Genomic DNA, 21,639 nt, shown 5'->3' with positions numbered 1-21,639 from the left:
AAACTTTGTTGAGTCACATGCTTTAGTTTGCAGTCCTGTTGCCTAAAGAGTGAGTGGAATGGGACCATCAGCAGGGAGCAAAGGTCAGCTGCACTGGTTTTTGTTTTATTGTCATGATATTAACCCTTCAAATCTGTAACTATGGCATAATAAAACATAATTTTAAGGTAGCACAAGTTAAGAAAAGTCATACAATCAGTAAACTGATTCAGTAGTGTCAGTTACAAATTTTGAACTGCAGAACAGTCCATAATGGCCGAAGCTATCATAGTTTATTAGCTGTGAACAGCGTCTACCTTTAAGCTCTGTCAAAATATAAAGTGCTCCACAACAAAGTAATATTTTATAGACAGTGACAGAGAATGAGACAAGAGTCCATTGAATGAAAACATCTCCTGTTATAGCTAAGTAAACTGACTAGCACTAGCATCTTACTGGCTGGCTAACTTGTTAGTGGTTATCTAGGGTTCTTTCTCTGCAAACATGATTTAATAGTGTATGCAAAGTGCTGACATTTACCAGTGATACGTAAGATTTTTCTGCAGTTAAACTTCATCTATGTTCTGGTGGGAATATATTTTCTATGTGTTGATCGGCATGTGCAGTTCTTTTCACAGTTACTATATCTTTGGAACAATATTCAAATATGACGTTTTACTACCTTCAGCCTTGTTGTGCTTAGATTACTTTTATAATCAGCTCAGATGATGCAACAATTGAAAAATGATTTAAATGAAAAATGATAATGATAGCAAAATATCAAGATGAGACCAGAATCAAAGGATTATGTACAAACATTAGGACAAATGTTTTAAAAAGTAATATATTTTGATTTAGTTTATGTCTGTTCTTTGTTCCTTTCCTTTTCATTTTGAATTCAGTTGTTTTCATGAGTTTGTTCACCTGCAATTATTATATAACCACAGCTGTAACTTTAAATACTGAGTGCTGAAATGATCTCAGTTCAGTTTTTACATGGACATGAGCATCAGTTTGTGTCACTCAAATCGATTGGTTCCTTGGGATTTGTTAGGGAGTTGCATACATGTTTTAATTACTCACTAATCTAATTTTAATTTGGATTTAATCATGATACAAATTAACTGTAATATTAACTTAGTTTATGAATGTACAGTATTACAGCACCTAATTTAATTATCTCTAAAATCCCTCAGGCTGTTTTTGTTCTTTATGTCTGTATGTACAATACCGTAACTAGGAATCCACTGAATTTGATCAGGTTTTACCACTTTTAAGAGTCTCTGCAGAAACCAAACATTCATGCTCTGATAGGCTTCAGCTTCCCTGAGATTGGGTGATGTGGATTTTTTACGCTTCAGTGGACGAGGCTGGACTTCAGAGGTGGAGGTAAAGAAGAAGGAGGAGGAGTGGCTGTACAGACGGGTAGCTCTTTCATCTGTCTGTCTATCTACTTATCTGTCGTTCCATTTTCCTGCTCCATGCCCTCACTAATTCACTCTCTCTCTGCAGCCGGTGAGTCAGAGGCTTCGAGCGTATACACACTTTAGCCAGTGGTCACAGGGGAGTTCAGACAAGTGAAAAACAGACACACAAGGTCTCTGAAATTGTGCTGTTTAAACAGCTTTACTGATGTTAATACTTCCCTACTTTTAGACTTTAAATCTTGAAGTGTAAAAATCATTATAATTTCTACCACTATCATTTTCAAAAATGTGCTTCCAGCTAAGTTGTACAAAATAAGTGTCTTGTACAGCTTACAGGTTGTGAGAGTTGTTCATTAGTATCAAATTCCCTCTTTACACATACAATAGCATTCACATAGGATGTATATCTGGATATCTTAGCGGGTGTTTTCTCTTAAGAATGTGGTCACACTGTACAGATTGCATTTACACCTGGCAGAGATCTGATCACAGTGTGAGATAAACCACCTCCAGATGTGGCCCAGCTGATCCAATTGGAATGCAGTCACACTGAGCCACCCCAAAGCACTCTGCATGTTTGATTGTATTAACATTAACATACATTTTTCTTTATCTAGATACAATATTGAGATAGAGAATAGTGAATGTTAATGCTGGGTTCATGTCATATTGGATTTATAATTAGTTTCTGACTTAAAATATAAAATAAACAAAACAAAAGGATGCTTTACATAAGCCAAAAACCACTGTTCAGTGTAATTAAACATACAGTTAAAGGATATACTATTATACAACCAGTCCAAAAATTTGGATGCACTTTCAATTGAATGTATATTGAATATAAATATATACTGTATATATATTGTGAGTGGACATTATTATGAAACCTCATACAACCACCTCTGTAATCACACTACTATGTTGTCAGATGACATGAAGGTTCCCAAGTCATAAAATCTTTCCCAGCGCTACCAACCATCCCATTCTGTATGACATGAATGCAGCATAATACCAGATATAAATCATTATTAGTATTGTTATTATCAATCATATTAATTTCTGGCTTGCAAAGCACCTTGGTAACATTTGCTGTTTTTAAACGTGCTTGATTTGACTAAATGGGGGTTTGTGGATCACATTTCCAGCCATACTTTGTTTTGTCATTAATCACCTGAATCAGTCAGGAAGAGAAGCTACTAATAGCCTCTCTTTCAAGCAAATGGCAATCAATGTTTATATTGAATTTTGCATTGTGTTGATATATTACCAGACATTTTTGTTGGCTCTGTTCTACTTAATCTGCTTTAAATAGTCTTTCTGTATTATTTCTCCATTTTATCTTACTCTTATTTTTTTTAACAAGTACATCAGTTATGAAGCCAAAGCAGTGGGGCTGTATCAGATGCAACAAGTTCATCAGGGCAGACTTAATAACAGAAAAAGCTTTACATTACTTATTTAGTTTCACGTGAACAGTATTGTACTTGTAGTTCCCCTGCTTTCAGTATGATAAAACTTGCATGTATTTGTAATGTTACTTCATGCATGTTGAAGCTGTTCTAAATAGTGAACCCAGCTAAGCACAGCTCATGGATGTCATGGAAACACGAACTCTCAAAGTAAGTGTAGAAATAAACTGGTGAACTTCAAATATAGATGCCTCTGATCTCGACCTTAACATAACGGATCGATTAGCAGAGCTTCCCGAGGACACGCAAGTCTCATCTTTTTTATTCTTCAACCTGTTTTCACTGTTTCCCATAGAACTGCAGAGTGGCTGCTAGATTTGTCATTCGCTCACTGCATAAGCAACAACCATAATTAATTCATTTTAAATTAATAAATTGCGCATTATCCTTCTATTACTTTGAGTCTAAGTCTGGTGCACCACCTGGGAGTTGCTCTAAATGATGGATTGATTGAATGATTGATTGATTATACTTTGGCACAGGTGAAAAATGAATGTTTGAAATGAACCAAAAAGCTGTTGGCTTTGGGTCAATCACTGTCTAAAATATCCCATAAATACAAAATATCAGGTAGGCTGACTTTTGCTGAAAATATTTATAAAAACACAAATATACATATTTCCACTTGAGAATAAATAAAGTTTGTATCTATATTTGTCTCAGGATAAACATTGTATGGCTTCAACAAACTACAACAAAGAGACAAATATAATACAAATACGACAAACACTGTGAAAGAAGATTTTATCAAATTTAAAGCTCATAAAACTTGAAATCTGGATGTTATCTTTGTGCTGCAAATGATTCAAGTACAGGTTTTCTGTTACTGTCTTTCAGGTAATAACATATTTTGGGCAAAGTATCACTACCACTAAAGTGTTTACAGCTGTCAAACACCATCGAAAGTTGCACTAAATCACATCACCAAAAGTAATCACAAATGACTGAAACGATTATTAAGGCAGTAAACACTGAATGACCATCAAATAAACTTTCAACCAAAGTAAAATATGGATAAGGGTCGACTAAGATAAAAGATAACATAAAAGAAACAGAAAACATCCAAAATGAAACCATCATTTTATTGTCATACACTTTGTAAAGGATGAATGCAAATAAAAGAGCTTGTGATCAAAATCTACTCATCACTAAGCCATGAAGCATAAGGCATCATTAAATACAAGCTTCTACAATACAAGGACGGAATCAAGGAAAAGAAACAACACAGCATCAATGCTTATGCAATTAGAAGGAAAATGGAGAAAAAGAAATTTAAATGAATAAAAAACAAAAACAACACAATTTGTACATTCAAAAGAAAAAAATTCACAAGGAATATCAATATTACGGCACTTGACGATAAAACAGTCTACAATCTGTTATGTACACTTGGCACTAATGTTAGATCTTTGATTGTTGTCCGGGTCACTGTCAACTCTAGCATGTGCACAGGTCGTAACCTTTTATTTAAATGCTAGTCTATCATTTATATAATCTACAAATATATGGAAACAATCATTCTCTGAAACAAAGCTGCTGAAAGGTTTAGCAAAGCCTGACATAAAACCTCATTAGGTATTCAGATCAAACCGCTCAATGGACAACAGTTCATCAGAAAAATGCTCACATACTTTTTATATATAGTGTTGAAGGATTACTTTTTTCATAATATGAATCAATCTCCGATAGTCCATCTCATGCACTTGAAAGTTGTAAACAGTACAAATATAAATGATCCACTTACAATATTTGAATCCCAGCAATTCCAAAATAGACAGACAGACAGACTCCAAAAACAGCAGCAGATTGTTTGTATGCATTTTCCAACACTGGCAAATGTGTATATGATGAGGTGGAAAATGGCTATTTAACATGGCTGGATTGTCTCTGTCTACTGGATGTGGCTAGAGAGAATCAAAAGCAGTATACAGCTTGCCACAGCTTCCAACTCATGATGATATGACATAAATTTTATATAACTCTACAACATACATCTAAAATATATTATGATATAGAATATAAAGTAGAAATATGGCCCATGGTGGTCTTCAGCATTGTGATATGTCTTTTCTGATATGTTAAAGGGAAAGTTCGGTCAGATATAGGTTACTTAATTGTTGCTTTAACTTCATTATCCAAGAGGTCAGTTCACATTTTAGGTTTGTGTAAATACAATCTTTCAAGATGATAAGTTTAGGAATAATTTGTCCTCCACTGTCACCTTTTTAAGATGCGTTGTAGTCTAGAGTAGTCTAGTTAATATCAAGACAAAACAGCCTGTTTTGTTAAATAAAGTGATAATAAATGAAAAATAAAAGGCTGTAATGACCGAGTCAAAAAGCAAATTCCACAACAAAGAAATCTGCACTATGAAAGTTTGGCCAATTATTACAATGATTAATGAAGGACACTTGTTTTCTGTTCAGTTTGTACAGGGAACCTGAATAATGTCTGTACATGGTGGATAAAATCAAAACAAACTAAATCACAGGAAGTTGCCTTTACATTTCAGTCAGACAGGAAGTGACATATTGTCTGCTGAACAAATAGTTTTTAGGTGCATTCAGACTGAACACAAAGCATATTTTCACTTTATTTGTATACCTGCACTGACTGTGTGTGTGGACTGCGCCTGTCCTTTTCCTGTTTTCTCTATACACCCATGTTTTGTAAAATAAGCGGAAAGGGTTTTAATTGGATTGGAGTTGATTTTCCCTTAAAGAATAGGATTGGGACTTTTCAATTTGGTCTCAATCTTGACATGCTCATATATACAATAGGTCTTAGTTGCTCTAACTTTTCCTGCTCTTCACAGTGATGCTGAAGGTTTCCACATGGAACACAACTACACTGTTAAAAAATCAAAGACAAAATACACAGCCCTCACAACATGTTACGCATTTATTTGCACTTACCCCATCGTCAGCTACTGTTAGCCTGATTGATGATGGCACAGCACATAACTCTATCAGCTTTGCAAATGTGTATTTATTTATGTTCATTTTAGCAACTTGGTCCTTACAGGGTCTCTCTGGTGAAATCTGTAGAACAGTTTTGCCTGTGGCTCATTTCTTTCAGGACACCCTGGATAAAGGCGGACATGAACTATGTTCTATTTTATATAAGGCGCAGATGAGGCAGGAAAAGCTGGAGAAAAGGCTGGAGCGACACTGAGATGTCACACATGCACAAATACTTTATAATCCAGATACATGACTGTAGCTCATGGTGGCTAATGTTAGCAAAGGCTATGTCACTGACACTTATTGAACTGCGCCTTAGTTTGCGACTTCTATGTACTCTTACAATAGATTGGCATTTTAGCAAACATAATGGTAAAGGTAATCGCCTTTAGCATTATCTCATAACTCTCTCTTATAGCTGCAGTGATCTCAAATCAGCCAAAGTTTCCATGGTCTCACTTTAATTATCTTCACCTTTAGTATATCTACCATCTACTTTAGTCATTAATCAGTTGGCTTTGTATGCCACCAAGCTGTGTTTAAAATTCACTTTGTATTCAGTCTGAATATACCTTTATACAAGCAATTGGTAGAATACTAATAAAAGTAATTAAACAGTGCTTGAGTAGTTTGTTTTGTTAGCTAGGAATGAAAGAGTCTATCATCACAAACAATTTTCATAGTTTTAGAAATGTGTACTCATACTGTGTTTATGAGATGATGTTTATGAAATGTATTCATTCATAGAGCAACAAAATGGGGTCAGTTAAATTTAAAAATTCATGCTATACGTACAACCAAAAAAAGATTTTGTATTTCCATAAGTAGGGTAAAACTATGGAATAATTTAAGTGCGGACATAAGAAAAAGTAATAGAATTGATATTAATAAATGTAAAGGTTTGTGTCAATCAAGATAAATGCAAGAACAGGCTCAATGATTAATTAGATGGAACATTGTGGGTGTGGTGTACGAATGTTAATTCTTTAGTATATTACTTGTGTGGTGGAGAAGATAATTATAGAAGTGAATCATTTATTGCTTGCAAACCAATGATGGTAAGATGATGTCATGGGGTAGGACTGGGTAAGTCTGACTTCTTCCTACTCCATTCAAGCATGTACTAGGTATAAGCAAATTGATATTGGATTAGCATTTGTTGGATATGTGTAAAATTATGTGTGTTGTCATATCAACTGTCTTTACATGCTTGAAAGAATAAATCAATTCAAATCAAATCAAATCAAACACAATTAAATATGTAATTGTTTTGTTTGTGATTATTTTTGGATAAAAATTCTTGAAGCATGATACACTGCTCCAATTCAAAGCAGCTACAATATTGCTTTTAAACAACTAGAAACAAATTTAAACAAGTTAAAATTTACTCTGGGTTTTTTACTGAGTTTTTGTTTTGCTTTTCTAAAGGCCTTTATGCATCTAACAGTTACGTAATTACAGAGCTGAGAATTTTAAAATGTCTTTTTCCTGTATGAACTCAAATCATTCTAGTCTTCAGACCCAGGCCCACTCATCAGATCTTTGATACGTTTCAAATTATTTTAGAAAACGGTTTCTTATATTACTCAGAAAACTTTTCACTACTTTGTAAGTGATCAGGGTTTACAAAGTTCATGAATCGAATGAATAAAATAAAATTATTGCACTGATTATACAGTAGCAAGCTTTAGACTTTGATCTGTGTCTTTTATATTATATACCTACTATTGGACATTTAACATAAAATAATATATATACAGTATTTATGTGAAATAGGCATGGGAGGCTCAGTTAAAGCATTTCTGTGGGATAATTACATGTAGTTCTGCAACAGTTGACGAGATACATTTCAAGTGTCAGTGATTTCACAAAACAGTGTAAAGTGAGGGAGTCCTGGTCTGAACAATGACTTTTCCAACAGGATCTTATTGTTCAAATGTCTCGCTTATGTTCACAGGTAAAATTCAAAGCACAGGCTGATCAGAGAACAGTCTCCAAAGAACTGTGCCAACACATCTCCACACAGACAGGGGCGCTGGCTTCTTCACATTCAAAGGGTACGGTACATTTTTACGTCAAATAAAGGCTTTCAGACAAACATGTAACCTGTACAGACATCCGCATGAGAGACTATGGCAGACATGAGGAATGACAAGACAATGTTATGAAAATATACAATGTGTGATGTACAACAGTTACATTCATTCAAAATAAAAAAAGATGACATGGAAAAATCTTTCTACATTTGTTCTTAAACATGTGTTTTTAAAGTTCAGGATGATCAGTCAAAAGTTACAAGCAAGAAACATCCAGGAAATAACTAGAATATTATAAAGGGATCAAGTCAATAGTAAAAGACAAAAAAGATAACGAAAAAATATCCAGTATGGTTGAAATCAAACCAAAGAAAAAATGAGTCCCGACTGCTCTGAGAAGCTGGACAGTCAAATTATCTGTACACACACATGCCAACATTCCATGAAAATACACACAGCACAGGCAGTTTTCATCACTGGGCTGGCTTTTGGATTCAGTGCATTCTTTAAGGAGGTGGGTTATTTATGTACAGTTATGGCGGCTGTGTTTTAATAGTTACTGACTGTTTGCTGTTTTGTGCCCTAACTCATTTGACATACTCAGCTGACTTCCAGAAGTGCCCTGGGTGGGAAAGCCGGCGGTTCCGTTTTGGCAACTTTTCCAGTAAATCTACCAGCTTGGAGAAGCTGGGCCGCTCTTCTGGCTTGTATGCCCAGCAGAGGAGTAGAATGTCCTGGAAAATACAGAGGTACATGGAAAACCAAGCTGTCAGACATCACATCTTTAGGAGCTGAGCTCTCTGAGCGATGGGGGTCAGTGGAGAGGTGAGCACGTTTCACATTTGTTGGATATTTATGGAGAAACCTCTGATCGAGCCAAACTGGAAGGAACACATTGTAGCCAGACTTTTTTCTTTTTTGAAGAGAATTGTGTGATTTGGCTGTCACACAAATGACATTGTTATTCTTGTATGCATGTGACTTTCAGTTAAATCTGTGCAGGAGTGGAAGTTTAGGATGTCAGCGGTGTTCAAATCGAGCTGCATACATGTCACTTACAAACATGAATGTATCAGCTGTGATAATTTTCTCTGAGGGTGGTCCCACAGTCTCAGGCTCTGAAAACCTCTGGATTAAAAGACTAACTGATCTGACACCCTATGTAAATAAAAGCACACAATTTCAGTTAATTGTAATTTTAATTTATAAACAACTACATTTACCACAGCCTGAATTTAATAAATGCTTATTTTATCTTTAATTAAGATGACAGACAATAAAGGCATTTTTCCACACATATTTAAGCACCGTCTATAGAAAGTTTTTACTTTGAAATTATAAGCCTCATTATAAAAACTCTGTTCCTGCATTTCATCTTAATCATTTTAAGAGCTTTTCTGTCAACCCAGCCACATATTGATTATTGCCTTTAGCATGCAAAGCTAACAGTTCAAAGTTTATAGATTATGTAAAAGCAAAAAGAGTCCAGGATTCAGAGCACTTAAACATTAAAAGTATGTATCTGAGTTTGACAAAACCTACAGATTCATTTGAAAATAAAAAAAAAAAGCTCTTACTAATATCTCTTTCCCCATGCCAGTTTGGGCGAGGTTGGGCTTCATCCCGCTGCCAATCTGCCAAATGATCACCTCTGCTGGCTGACTCTTGTAAGGCCACTCACGTGCATGTAACTCGTACCAAATGGTGCTGTGAAGACAGAGAATATATAAGGGTTGATATCCCGGCCAGTGCTACCACTATTAGCATCCATAAACCATCAAACTCAATGATTATGATTAGTGTTCAGATTAACATACAACTGATTCTGCACAGATGCATTGTGATTCATGTTTTGAAGAACAATTTCATCCAGAAGTTAAACAACCCATTTTTAATTACCACTTGTGCAAAGTTAGTTTACAACACCATTCCAGAGCAAATTATCATTCTGCTCCTGTGCATTAAGTTTGAGTAGCACAAAAACAGTTCTTTGCCAGGAGTAGGGGAAAAAAGATGGCTAATTGTTGATGAATATTTAAAACAGCCACAGGTCACCTCTAGGTCACCTCTAGGCCTAACAGAGCAGCTGGACATTGTGCGCCAGCACTGTACTCCTCTTCCCTTAAGAATGATACAGAGATGAATCCTCCATATGTGGGACCATCTGAAAATGCAACTGTGTTAGGAGTCAGCAGAGAAGGGTCCACCCCCACAAATGAATCAGTAGTGGCAGTGCAGGAAGAAAAAGAGCTGTGGGGACTTTTAATCAACTTAGGACAAACTTAAAATTGGGCCTCAGAGGAGGAGAATAGGGACACGTTGGACTGACAGTCGAGGTAAGCAGGTGCTTGTTACATTTTGGGCAGTTTTGCAGAAAGATTAGATGGCTGATCAAATACCTGCAAGAGGTAAAAGTGACCTCAGGATCTGATGTTGTTAGCCTTCTCGTGCCTTAGCATTATGTCATGAGTGTAGTAACTTTTTAGTATGTGTAGGTTTTTATGAATTGATCATTTAGTTTGATTTGATTTGTTGTGTGTCTTTACTATGGCATCTAGACCTGAGCTTCTGTAAGCAACATTCTCACCATTTCTGACTGGCAAACAAACCCACTATGTTGGGAAGAGCTTCAAAACAATTTCTCCCCAAAGGTATAGGTCATAGGAATCAGCAAAGGTCACTCTCATATCCCCATCAGTAAGTGGGATCTGGATGTTGCAGTGTGACCAGAAATTGAGTTTCCTAACACATACTGTACCGTGTGCCTTATTTAAACTATAGTGACGAAGATGAAGCCTGAGGGCATACAAGAGCTCACACACCTGGTCCTATTTTAAAGCAGAATTTCTCATCAAAGTCACAAGGACCACTATACAGTTGAAAGGCAATCGAGATGGAATCAGATCTGAGAAAAGTCAGTATGATTTAACCAGAGAATTTAACAAACCTGACACAAAATGGCAACTATATATCCATGTTTGGCACCAGGTTACCATCTGTCTGACTAAAGTTCCATTTGATTATTGTTGCTCAGACAGGATTCACTGGTGTAATCTATTTTCCATGGATGCTCAATCGGTGAAGGTTGAGTTCTTCTATTTGATTTACACAAACTGCTGTTGTTGCTGCCCTGAATATAAAACCCCCATCACCACCTGTGCAGCTGAGACCTTCACTGTTCCAGGGATTATAGCATCTTCTCCGTAATCAGGAATATGTCAAAATTTTTAAGCAATTAAGTTTTAAAATTCTTAACTGTGCTCTCAATAAAATACTAGGTTGAATATGTAAAGATGGACAAAAACTGAAGCAGAATTGTCATTTAAAAATCACCATTTATTACTTTATCTACGTCTTTGCGTGGTAAGCAGTGAAAATCTGTATCTATAATGAGATCTGTTAATTAGAGTTGACTCTGTCATGTGATGTAGAGTTTTAGGGCACTGTAAAAATAAGTAAGTCTTATTAAATTCAAACACATATTCCGTTAACTATCATCCTCCAACTAAGAGGACACTCACCCAAAAGCAAAGACATCTGACTGCTTGGAGAAGGGAAGTTTGTCCTCCTCTGTGTCCGGAGAGAGCTGCTGGATGATCTCTGGGGCCAGGTGACACAGCCAGCCGTTGGGGATCCGCAGTTTGTCTTCTCTTCGGCTGCAGAGTGAGAAACGTTGTCAGAGTTTACAGATTTGCTGTATCATGCAGCCAAACAATTAAAAGGGTTACAGTGCTCCATTTTCATTACACGGAGCCATTATACGGTAAGTCGATGATGTGCGCTGGCATATTTAGACAATTTCCAGTCAGCTTCTGTAACAGCGACTAAGCACAAAACAGCATCCATGTGTTTTTAAACCATTGCTATATGTCTTTTTCTTTACTGACGGCACCTGTAGGCTGCGTGGCAATGACATTATCGCAAGATGGGCTAAATAAAGTATTGATCACAGTCCGTGGTAAACCGTACACTATCAAAGGCATGTCACTGAAAGCCTGTTGAATCCTAACACTACAATGTAAAGAGAACAAAGGGGTGCAAGCAAAGACAAGTCATTACATTAGTTCACACTAATCCTCTAATAGTGACAGCCAATTTATAGCGTTTTGATTGTTACCAGCAATTCAGTTTTTTCTTTATATGATATTTCTCTGTATACTGTCTGTACTGTGAGCTTTATTCAAACACTATTGAATTTTTCTGCACATCCTTGACCTGATTTCTCTCTTTTTCTCTCTCTCGAACACCTCTCTTTAACACTGTTTGTGTTCTTCATTGTAGAAGTGGGAATTTCACATGGTTTAAAAAAGTGCTCCAGTCTGTGATGTGTACTGAGCATACAGGAATTACCTGCCAGCCTGCAGAACCCCAGATATGGTGAAGAGTCCAAAGTCTGTAATGACGACTTTGCCGTTGTCATAGAACACATTCTTGGATTTCATGTCTTTATGTAGGATCCCCTTAGCATGAAGGTAGCCCATCCCCTGGGGGCAGAGAGCAATGTGACATGTCTGTAATATGATGTGCAGTGCTCAAACGTTCTGGGGAATCACTGCTGAGCTGTGTTACCTTGACCATCTCTTGTGCAATCTGTCGAGTCTTGTTAACATCCAGGACAACCTTGGCATCCCGCACCACAGAATACAATGTCCTGCCTTTACACAAGCTGAGGGAAAAGGACAGGATAAGTTACTGTGTTGACTTATGTCATCAGTTTTTTAAATGTCAAAACATTTGACAAACAGTAATCACTCTTTGTTTTAAACCAACATGTGGAATGTGTGGAATGTTTTACTCATGTCCCACAGTTGACAGGAATGGGTGGTGATGGTGTTTGCCACCACTACAAACCATCTACCATCGTAGGAAATAAAATACTGCTGCACATTGATGCCACTGCTTTTTAATAAATTACATTTGGGACAGTTCATCCATTTCTTACACTGCAGAATAGATTTTGTTGTTTATGCTGTTTAATTCAGTCTTAGCTTACTTTTAGCCCTTTTACTATTTAAATCCCATTTACAGTGGGTACGGAAAGTATTCAGACCCCCTTGAATTTTTTTACTCTTTGTTATATTGCAGCCATATGCTAAAATCATTTAAGTTCATTTTTTTCCTCATTAATGTACACACAGCACCCCATATTGACAGAAAAATACAGAATCTTTGACATTTTTGCAGATTTATAAAAAAAAAAAAAACAACTGAAATATCACATGGTCATAAGTATTCAAACCCTTTGCTCAGTATTTAGTAGAAACACCCTTTTGAGCTAATACAGCCATGAGTCTTTTTGGGAATGATGCAACAAGTTTTTCACACCTGCATTTGGGGATCCTCTGCCATTCCTCCTTGCAGATCCTCTCCAGTTCTGTCAGGTTGGATGGTAAACGTTGGTGGACAGCCATTTTCAGGTCTCTCCAGAGATGCTAAATTGGGTTTAAGTCAGGGCTCTGTCTGGTCCATTCAAGAACAGACCCGGAGTTGTTGTGAAGCCACTCCTTCGTTATTTTAGCTGTGTGCTTAGGGTCATTGTCTTGTTGGAAGGTGAACCTTCGGCCCAGTCTGAGGTCCTGAGCACTCTGGAGAAGGTTTTCGTCCAGGATATCCCTGTACTTGGCCGCATTCATCCTTCCCTCGATTGCAACCAGTCGTCCTGTCCCTGCAGCTGAAAAACACCCCCATAGCATGATGCTGCCACCACCATGCTTCACTGTTGGGACTGTATTGGACAGGTGATGAGCAGTGCCTGGTTTTCTCCACACATACCGCTTAGAATTAAGGCCAAAAAGTTCTATCTTGGTCTCATCAGACCAGAGAATCGTATTTCTCACCATCTTGGAGTCCTTCCCATTGAGCATCTCTGGAGAGACCTGAAAATGGCTGTCCACCAACGTTTACCATCCAACCTGACAGCACTGGAGAGGATCTGCAAGGAGGAATGGCAGAGGATCCCCAAATGCAGGTGTGAAAACTTGTTGCATCATTCCCAAAAAGACTCATGGCTGTATTAGCTCAAAGGGGTGCTTCTACTAAATACTGAGCAAAGGGTCTGAATACTTATGACCATGTGATATTTCAGTTTTTCTTTTTTAATAAATCTGCAAAAATGTCAAAAATTCTGTGTTTTTCTGTCAATATGGGGTGCTGTGTGTACATTAATGAGGAAAAAAATGAACTTAAATGATTTTAGCATATGGCTGCAATATAACAAAGAGTGAAAAATTTAAGGGGGTCTGAATACTTTCTGTGCCCACTGTATATGCAAAATGTTATGTTGCTGTGTTTCTCTTTGTATATTGTCTTAAGGCATTTCCTCTGATTGCCTTTAGGTTGAAAGTTGAAAATAAAATTAGTGTCATTGTGCCATAATATCTGCATTAAAGGCATGTTGGCAGTATAGAAGGAGGGGAAATGCATTATTTTAATACGGTTATCATACCCTTAGTATGTAAATGAGGCCTAAATTTGCCTCTTTTATGTTACATACATGGAGATATGTTAACATATTAAACCAGACAGGAACATGTTGTTAAAGACTGTGCACAGTGGCTCCTTTTTAAACGTAAATCAGAACTATTAGAGAGTGTAATACATTTTATTTACACTGTCATTTTGGCACCAACCTGTGAACAGTTTCAGCAAATGGTTGATACTGTAGCTGTTGGAAAACCGGTTATTTGTCAGAGGTTTATGTTTTTACAGCCTGTACGAACTGAAGTGAATGTGGCATAACAATGCAAAAACGCTTCTAATAATGTCATGATACTTTCATCTTCTACCTGTGCTTTTTTGTCACTGCTTTGTCTCTTGTACAGCTTCTTGCAGCATTCAGAGTTTTAGGTTTTCACACACTTTCTTTTTAAATAACTGGTGATATGACACCCTTCACCTCCACAGTTCACATTGCTCTATTCAATTCATATAACCACTCACCTTTGAAATGCTCAATATGGTTTTTGCACTTTTAACCAAACCACAACTTTACCTTACCCTGCAGCTACATGTGTGAGAGTGTGTCAGTGTGTTAGTGTAGCTTGAGATGGTGTTAAAAGATAAAATGTCCTCAGTCTGAACTGAAAGCTGGGCCCACTCAGTTCCAGGGTGAAGCTGTTACACTGTGGTTCGTGGAGGTGCTGTCATATTTCAGGAAGGGTGCCATCACAACAGCATATTAATATGACAGCTCTACAACCACCCCCTGCCTCACAGCTGAAGCCCTCAACCCCGACCGTGCCATGCAGGTGACCAGAAAAGGACCTGACACCAACAGTTCATTCATTAAAGCGGCATTTTTAGAAGTTTTCTTCTGTCTGGGGCTTTTCAACACAAAAATGCAGCTTATGGCTTTAGTGTTGCCTCAGCCAAAACCTTTAAGTAAACATTATGACTTATGACAGTACGATTACATTACGACAGACCAACACCATGTGAACAAGCTATAAGCAAGGTGAGGAAAAGCTAGTGAAGCCACTGGAACATGCTGACAGTCACGTCTGTGCTTTGGCACAAAGTAATTATGGATTCATGGAGCAAAGCCCAGCAGTAACATAACAGATGACTCTGTGATCGGTAAGCTCAGCAAAATCAATCCACAGTCACTTATGAAAAATGAAACAATCGAAGATAAACGAGACAATCAATATTTTATGTTTCAACTAATGTGGCCTAAAAGCCCTCATTCTTAACAAACCGATGAACCTTACTTTGGTTTAATTTTACAGGCTTGTCATGTTGCACTTTGTGCTGCAAGAGTAGAATAAAGACTGCATGTTTGAGTTCCTGGTGGATAACAAAGCCACCTGTTGCACTGACATTTCCTATTATTTCAGCAATCAGCAGCAAGGATTTCTGAGCAGCAGCCATCTCACGTGTTAGCTCCCCTGCACTCATGGCAATTTCAACTGTCGTCAACCGCAATCACGCATCTGAATCAATCAGTCAGACAGTTATTTAAAACACATTTACCACCACTGTGAATGTGATGGGAATAGAGTGAAATTTTTACATTTGACTTTGTTTCCAGAAGCTGTGAAACCAACATGAAAATCCCTCTCTTGCTTTTCTTTTTAACTTCTTTCTTAATAGACAAGAAAAAGAAGTTAATTTCTTCTTAAATGAAAGATGAAAAAAGAAGAAACAAAAGGGTAAGTTATTATTTTATTGCGGTTTCCTTTTTTGTTCACATCCTGTGGATAACAGTGCCAGAGTGGCAAATATCCTTTTGAACATTATTAGCTATGTCACTTAATTAAATAAGAGTGTTCCTTGTGATGGTCTTGGTTAGGAACACTGCCCCGGCTTCTTTGTTATAAAGAGGAAAATACATTTTGAACACTAATCCAAGAAATAATTAAAGTTGTTCTCTACATGAGAGAATTCACTCAAGTTCACCCCAACCTGGTACACTTGTATTATCTGCTGTTACATTGTAGTGAAGACAAACACAGGTGTGGGTGGTTCACCCCCTGTTCTAATCATAACCTCTGCACACTGTAATGTCAGCTGCTCTAAACTCATTGTCCCAGAGGGGGGCAGATCTGTGGCTAATCTAAAACAAGTCTCAGGGGGATAAGGACCAACTCTGGAGACCCAACAGCTGGTTAACATGCAGAACAAGCATTTAGAGCTCAGAGGCAGAATAAACCCCAGATTTCAGAGCTGTTGTGCTGACTTTCAGGACACTCAACAGACAATAAGGAATAAGTGAAACATTTTCAATTCTATGGATAAATGCATACTTTTCAAACACTTCTGCACTATTAGGCTTTAGCCACAATTCTAATATAATCCACATCTGCAAATCATATTACACAGAAGAAGATGAATCAGATTTGACAGATTTCACACTTTTCCTCAATCCCTGTATATGTACAGTAAGAACTAAAATTCAATCACATATATTTACTTAAAGTTGCAATAGCATACTGTATATATAATAACTGTATTCAACTTTCATTTTTATGGACATTCTTCCTTTTATCATCCTTTTTATAATATATTTGTTCTTATGTGCTTATATGGTTTTGTGCACTGTGCAGCAAATGGTGAACAGTCTTATACTTAATGTTTTTCTACACATTGAAGCGCACTCTAAGTGCTTTACACTATTGCCCATTCACAAACACACACACACATTCACACACCGGTGATATCAAAAGGGGGTAACTGGGGGTTCAGGGTGTTGCTCAGGGACACTTCAACATGTGGACTGGAGACACCTTCAAAACAAAAGCTGCATTAAATTCCTTACCAGATAAGCAGGGTTTGAGTAATTATTATGTTCACACTTGAAAAAGAAACTATAAACAAAAATGTCTATGCATACTAATATAAGTTTGATTTTTGAGTGTGCTGTTGATGGACACCATCACTATCAAAGTAATTAACAAGGAAAATGGAGGTGCTACGAAAAAAAAAACACATTGGGAATGGAGGCAGGGTAGCATTAAAACTTTAGAGACATTTAGTTTTTTCCTTCTGAGGTTTAATTTGCAGCTTGAGTGTTGATTAGTGCATGTATTTAATGTGTTGATTTCTAAGTTGACTAAGTCAAAACACTGCTTAATGGTTTTATCTTTTTTTTTTTTGCCAGGGTAGTGTAATAACACTTGTGGACATTAAACTTGTATGTATGAGATATGACAACTCAGCAGGTTTAATCTACAGCATCTCTAAGGCTGATATCTGGGCTTTCTGTACAGTACAACCTGTTATACCTTTATTCTTACCTGGTGATGATGGCCAGGTGTGGTGGACTCATGCAGGCCCCCATAAATAGCACCACATTCTCATGCCGTGTGTTGCGATAGGCCATCACCTCGCGTTTGAAGGCCTTGAGCTGGTCCTCATTGTCACGTTCAATGTCAATCAAGCGGATGGCGACCTCCCCATGCCAGCGTCCATGGAAAACTTTGCCAAAGCGTCCCTTACCGATCATCTCCCCGATCTCCAGCTGCTCAAATGGGATGTCCCACTCCTGTAGGAAGATGCTGGTCTGGCTGGCCTTGCGTGGGAAATTGCGAGCTGACAGGAGCGAGAGGTTCATCTCCTCGAACTCGTCGCCAGAGTCTTCGTCATTCCCCTCCTCATTCTGTGTCAATACAGATTTAACTGTTTTTGTGGATGTAGGCCAACATTTCACAGATTAACAAATTTGTGAGTGTGGTGATTAAAACAAGTAGAGTTAAAATATTCTACCAAGATGTCAAATGCCATTCAGTAACCTGAGAATTAAAACCTGCTAAAACCTCTTAGACTACACGAAGTAAAATTTGCCAACTGTAGTGCCATGCGGAGTCATGCCATTTTTATAAATGACTACTGAATATTTTCAGTGCTTCTATCTTTAATTTTAGGGCAATTCTGACCTCCAGCATTGTACTGCAGTGACGTCACAGGAAATTAATCTGGCAACATGGCCTGATACAGAAACTGATTTAGCTACAGACTGTCTCTGAAGTCCTGATGACAGCTTTGAAAAGAGCAGGGGAAAAAAGTAAACAAGAGCCTGCGAAGGTGGCTCGTAATCCGTCCTAGCTTTGTATTAGTAGGGCTTTATCGGGTCAGCTCCAGATCCCCTTCTCACTGGTGGTGGAAAAGTACAGGGTACTAATTATATGCAAAGACTGGGCAGGTTAGAAGTGCAGAAGTCATGACAAGACCCAGGGAAAAGTGGACAGGAGACACAGTGATAGCACAGAAGGATTGGAAACCTGTGCACAGGAAGTCAATGCCCTAGAAGTACCCATTTCCATCAATGGGTAAAGCACAGGTATCACACCTGGAGAAAGAAAATCAGAGGGCACAGGCAGTGGAAATGGGACAAAGTGGGTCCTTCCGAAGAGGAAAATCTCATGGGCTCAACTCTAGAAGCTGCTGCCCTTCGGATTTCTTATCTTTTCACCACCAAACCTGTACAGGTGGAGCTTAATAGAAGACCCACAGTACAAGCTCTGTGAAAAGGCTGCAAAACAGCACTCATATCAAGGGAGATACAGGTTTCAAGCATGGCAAAGTGATCCCAGCTCTAGAAGACATACTGGAGAAGGAAAGACTTGAGAAAAAGTGGGACAAGCTCGTGTCAAGAAAGTCCAAGTACAGCTCCTACCAGAAGCCCAAAGGGTTGGGGAATTAAAGTGGGCAAGGAAGCTGCAGTTCCACCCAGTCATCCAAGCATCTTTGAGGCTAGACATGGTCATCTTGAACAGGCAATAGAGATCATTCTCATTGAATTAAATGTCCCATGGGAGGCGGGGTATGATAAAGCACAGGAGGGAAAAGTCACCAAGTACCTGGAACCGGTCCAGGGTGGCAGTGACAAAGGCTGGCCTGCCTGGCTCTTCCCAGTTTAGGTTGGATGCAGATAGTTTCCAGCATAGTTAACATGGAAGATGATAAAAGCCTTGGGGGTATCAGAAACAGTGAAAACAAAGGGCAACAGCAGCTCACAAGCTGGGAAAGCCTGCAGAACAAGCCTCTTGCTGGCAATGGGAGGCGATGAACTGGAGGCCAGGAGCTGGTGGGCAGTGGTTTGGCCACCACTGTCAACCCTTCAACTGCAGGATGTTACTGTTAACAATCAAAACACCCAATGAAAGCGGGCCACTGTTTGACATCAGCTCCTCACCAAAGGCTGCAGTCATGCAAAAGAATGATGGGAGATGACTCATCTATGATGTATTCCACAATGATACTCTTTCCAAGGTGCAAAAATGTATTTGAGGCCATTAATAATAATGAAGTCAGGCCTATTCTGTTCTCTGCTATGGCTTTTAAAAAACAAAACTATCATATCCATATGTATATGTTGCCTTTACATTAAATTCTAAATGTTTCTCAAGCCGTATGCATTTGAAATACCGATGGCTGTTTAGCCTATTACCAATAAAAATACATTTATGAAAAGGGAAAATGGCTAGAGGGAGAAACCGGATGATTTATTCTGATTTGATTTTAAATATAATGTACTGCAGGAGTGAAAGTGACCTGTTCAAAGATGCCTGGTGGAATATTATTCGAGGCAATCTGCATCACATTTTCTCAGAATATATCATTGTTACAGGAAGGGCAATAATGATCAGTGCAGCCAAGTTTTTTTTCCTTCTTGCTGCTTCTGATGCATAACTTACCTGGAGGCTCCTCGAAGAGCTGAGCCAAATTATGCTAAATGAGAGAACGACGCAAATGACTTCAACACGGGATGAGAGCTGTATTTTGTCTTCATTTGGCTTTCACACCGACAAAATTACTGACAAAATGTGAGGAAGAAAAATCACATTCCAAAACATTACAAAGGTCACACTTGAAGAAGAACAGAAGGACTCACGTCTGATGTAGGCTCAACTTCGATCTGAAGTAAAGGGTTGCCTTCATTCCTAAAAGCAAAAAGAGTAGATGTAGAAATAAACAAAGGAAAAGGCAAATAAATTAGCTATCCTTTGTATATAACTGATAAGTCTTTGTATTTTTGTTTGTTTTAATTAATAAGTCATTTTTGCTCCACTGATCTGGTTTGAATGGTGTTTTATTGTTCTAACAAAGAGTGAATGGTCCATTTTTTCATTCTGACAGACACGTTTAGCACACTTAAATCCTATTAGTCTATGTGACCAAATGAATCTTGTAAATACTAACATTTTCAGATGAAATGTGTTCATACAGTATACTGTATAATGATATACTGTAATTGGTGGTACAGCCTGATCTTGCACCCACACCTGTGTTCAATCAAGGCAAGTGTATATTATCATTGAAATTAAAAGTCTGGGTTCTTATCTCCAACTTCCTTATGCAATCAATGCTCGAGTCTGAGTCAGAGCCATAAGTGCTGAAGTCCAAGTCGAGTCATGAGTCCTGAAAATCTGGACTGGAGTCGGACTCAAGCCAAAGTCCTGGACTTGAGTACTACAACACTGCCTTTATCTTAATCTTGAATTTTGAAGGTTGTTTGCCACCCTGTTTTGTGAGTGGACAATCTTTACAGTCTTCTTTTACCAAGACACGAAACATTGTATTGATGCAGAATCCATTTGTTATACAGGAATAAAGGATTTATTGGGGAAATATGAATGAATATGAAAAGAGCTATGACTGTGACTACAAAGCCCTTTTTACACTTAGATGTGTTTAAGATTGAATCCTAACACATTTATTTTCTATCGTTGCAGACCGGCAGAGATAAGTCCATCGTCCAGCCTTAATTTTTTTAGGATTTTTTTCCCCAATTTTGTCAATCTTGTTTTTGTTGAAATAGTTGCATTTTCTTTACTTCTGTTATACTCAGTCAAGTTGTGGTTGTCTCTACAAAAAATTACAAAATATTTTCAAATAACCCTAAAAAAATTAGTGGACCACAGACTTTTATATTGTAAATGACCTGCAGTGGCTCGCAGGTGGCAAAAACACATTCATATGACGACTATTTGATGGATATTGTAAATGAATAAAATGACTCCTAATTATTGGTGCCATTTTCTGACCGTAATATTAAGTTTCACAGCCATTTTATGAACTTTGAAGTGCATTTTCGCCCTGAATCTCAATTAATTCCTGACCTGGGCTTGTACACTGTCGATGCCAGTGACACAACACAAATGAACCCACTTCTCCTGTTCAACCCTGGCTATGTAACATCAGCGCATGACCTCCCACAACCTTTCTGTAGTATCTTAACATTAGTTCACAAAGCATGCCTGGACCCAAAGATCACAGGTGAGTCAGTGCATAAAATAATGTGATTGCTATGGCGCCAAGGACCCCC

The 21,639-nt window shown here is 37.9% G+C and overlaps 1 protein-coding gene across 4 annotated transcripts in view; it reads right to left on the bottom strand.

Moving 5' to 3' along the window:
* The window catches only part of ksr2 (kinase suppressor of ras 2), a 102,355-nt gene that overhangs the window by 7,553 nt on the left and 73,163 nt on the right, over nucleotides 1-21,639 (bottom strand). For 3 of the 4 annotated variants that reach the window (XM_020598244.1, XM_020598246.1, XM_020598247.1), the window contains 7 exons: nucleotides 20,206-20,254; nucleotides 17,609-17,970; nucleotides 12,444-12,540; nucleotides 12,225-12,358; nucleotides 11,396-11,530; nucleotides 9,452-9,581; nucleotides 7,075-8,608 (listed from right to left, as the gene is read on the bottom strand). In XM_020598244.1, the coding sequence (XP_020453900.1) occupies nucleotides 8,462-8,608; nucleotides 9,452-9,581; nucleotides 11,396-11,530; nucleotides 12,225-12,358; nucleotides 12,444-12,540; nucleotides 17,609-17,970; nucleotides 20,206-20,254 (1,054 nt within the window). In that variant the 3' untranslated portion in view covers nucleotides 7,075-8,461. Of the gene's footprint in view, nucleotides 1-7,074; nucleotides 8,609-9,451; nucleotides 9,582-11,395; nucleotides 11,531-12,224; nucleotides 12,359-12,443; nucleotides 12,541-17,608; nucleotides 17,971-20,205; nucleotides 20,255-21,639 lie in introns of those variants that run through there. The other variant, XM_020598245.1, reaches the window with a different exon arrangement.

This window comes from Monopterus albus, unplaced genomic scaffold, assembly GCF_001952655.1.
Source record: "Monopterus albus unplaced genomic scaffold, M_albus_1.0 scaffold37.1, whole genome shotgun sequence".
Lineage (NCBI taxonomy): Eukaryota > Metazoa > Chordata > Actinopteri > Synbranchiformes > Synbranchidae > Monopterus > Monopterus albus.
Note: the sequence above shows the minus strand (reverse complement) of the source record. Positions and strands in the feature narration are given on the sequence as shown.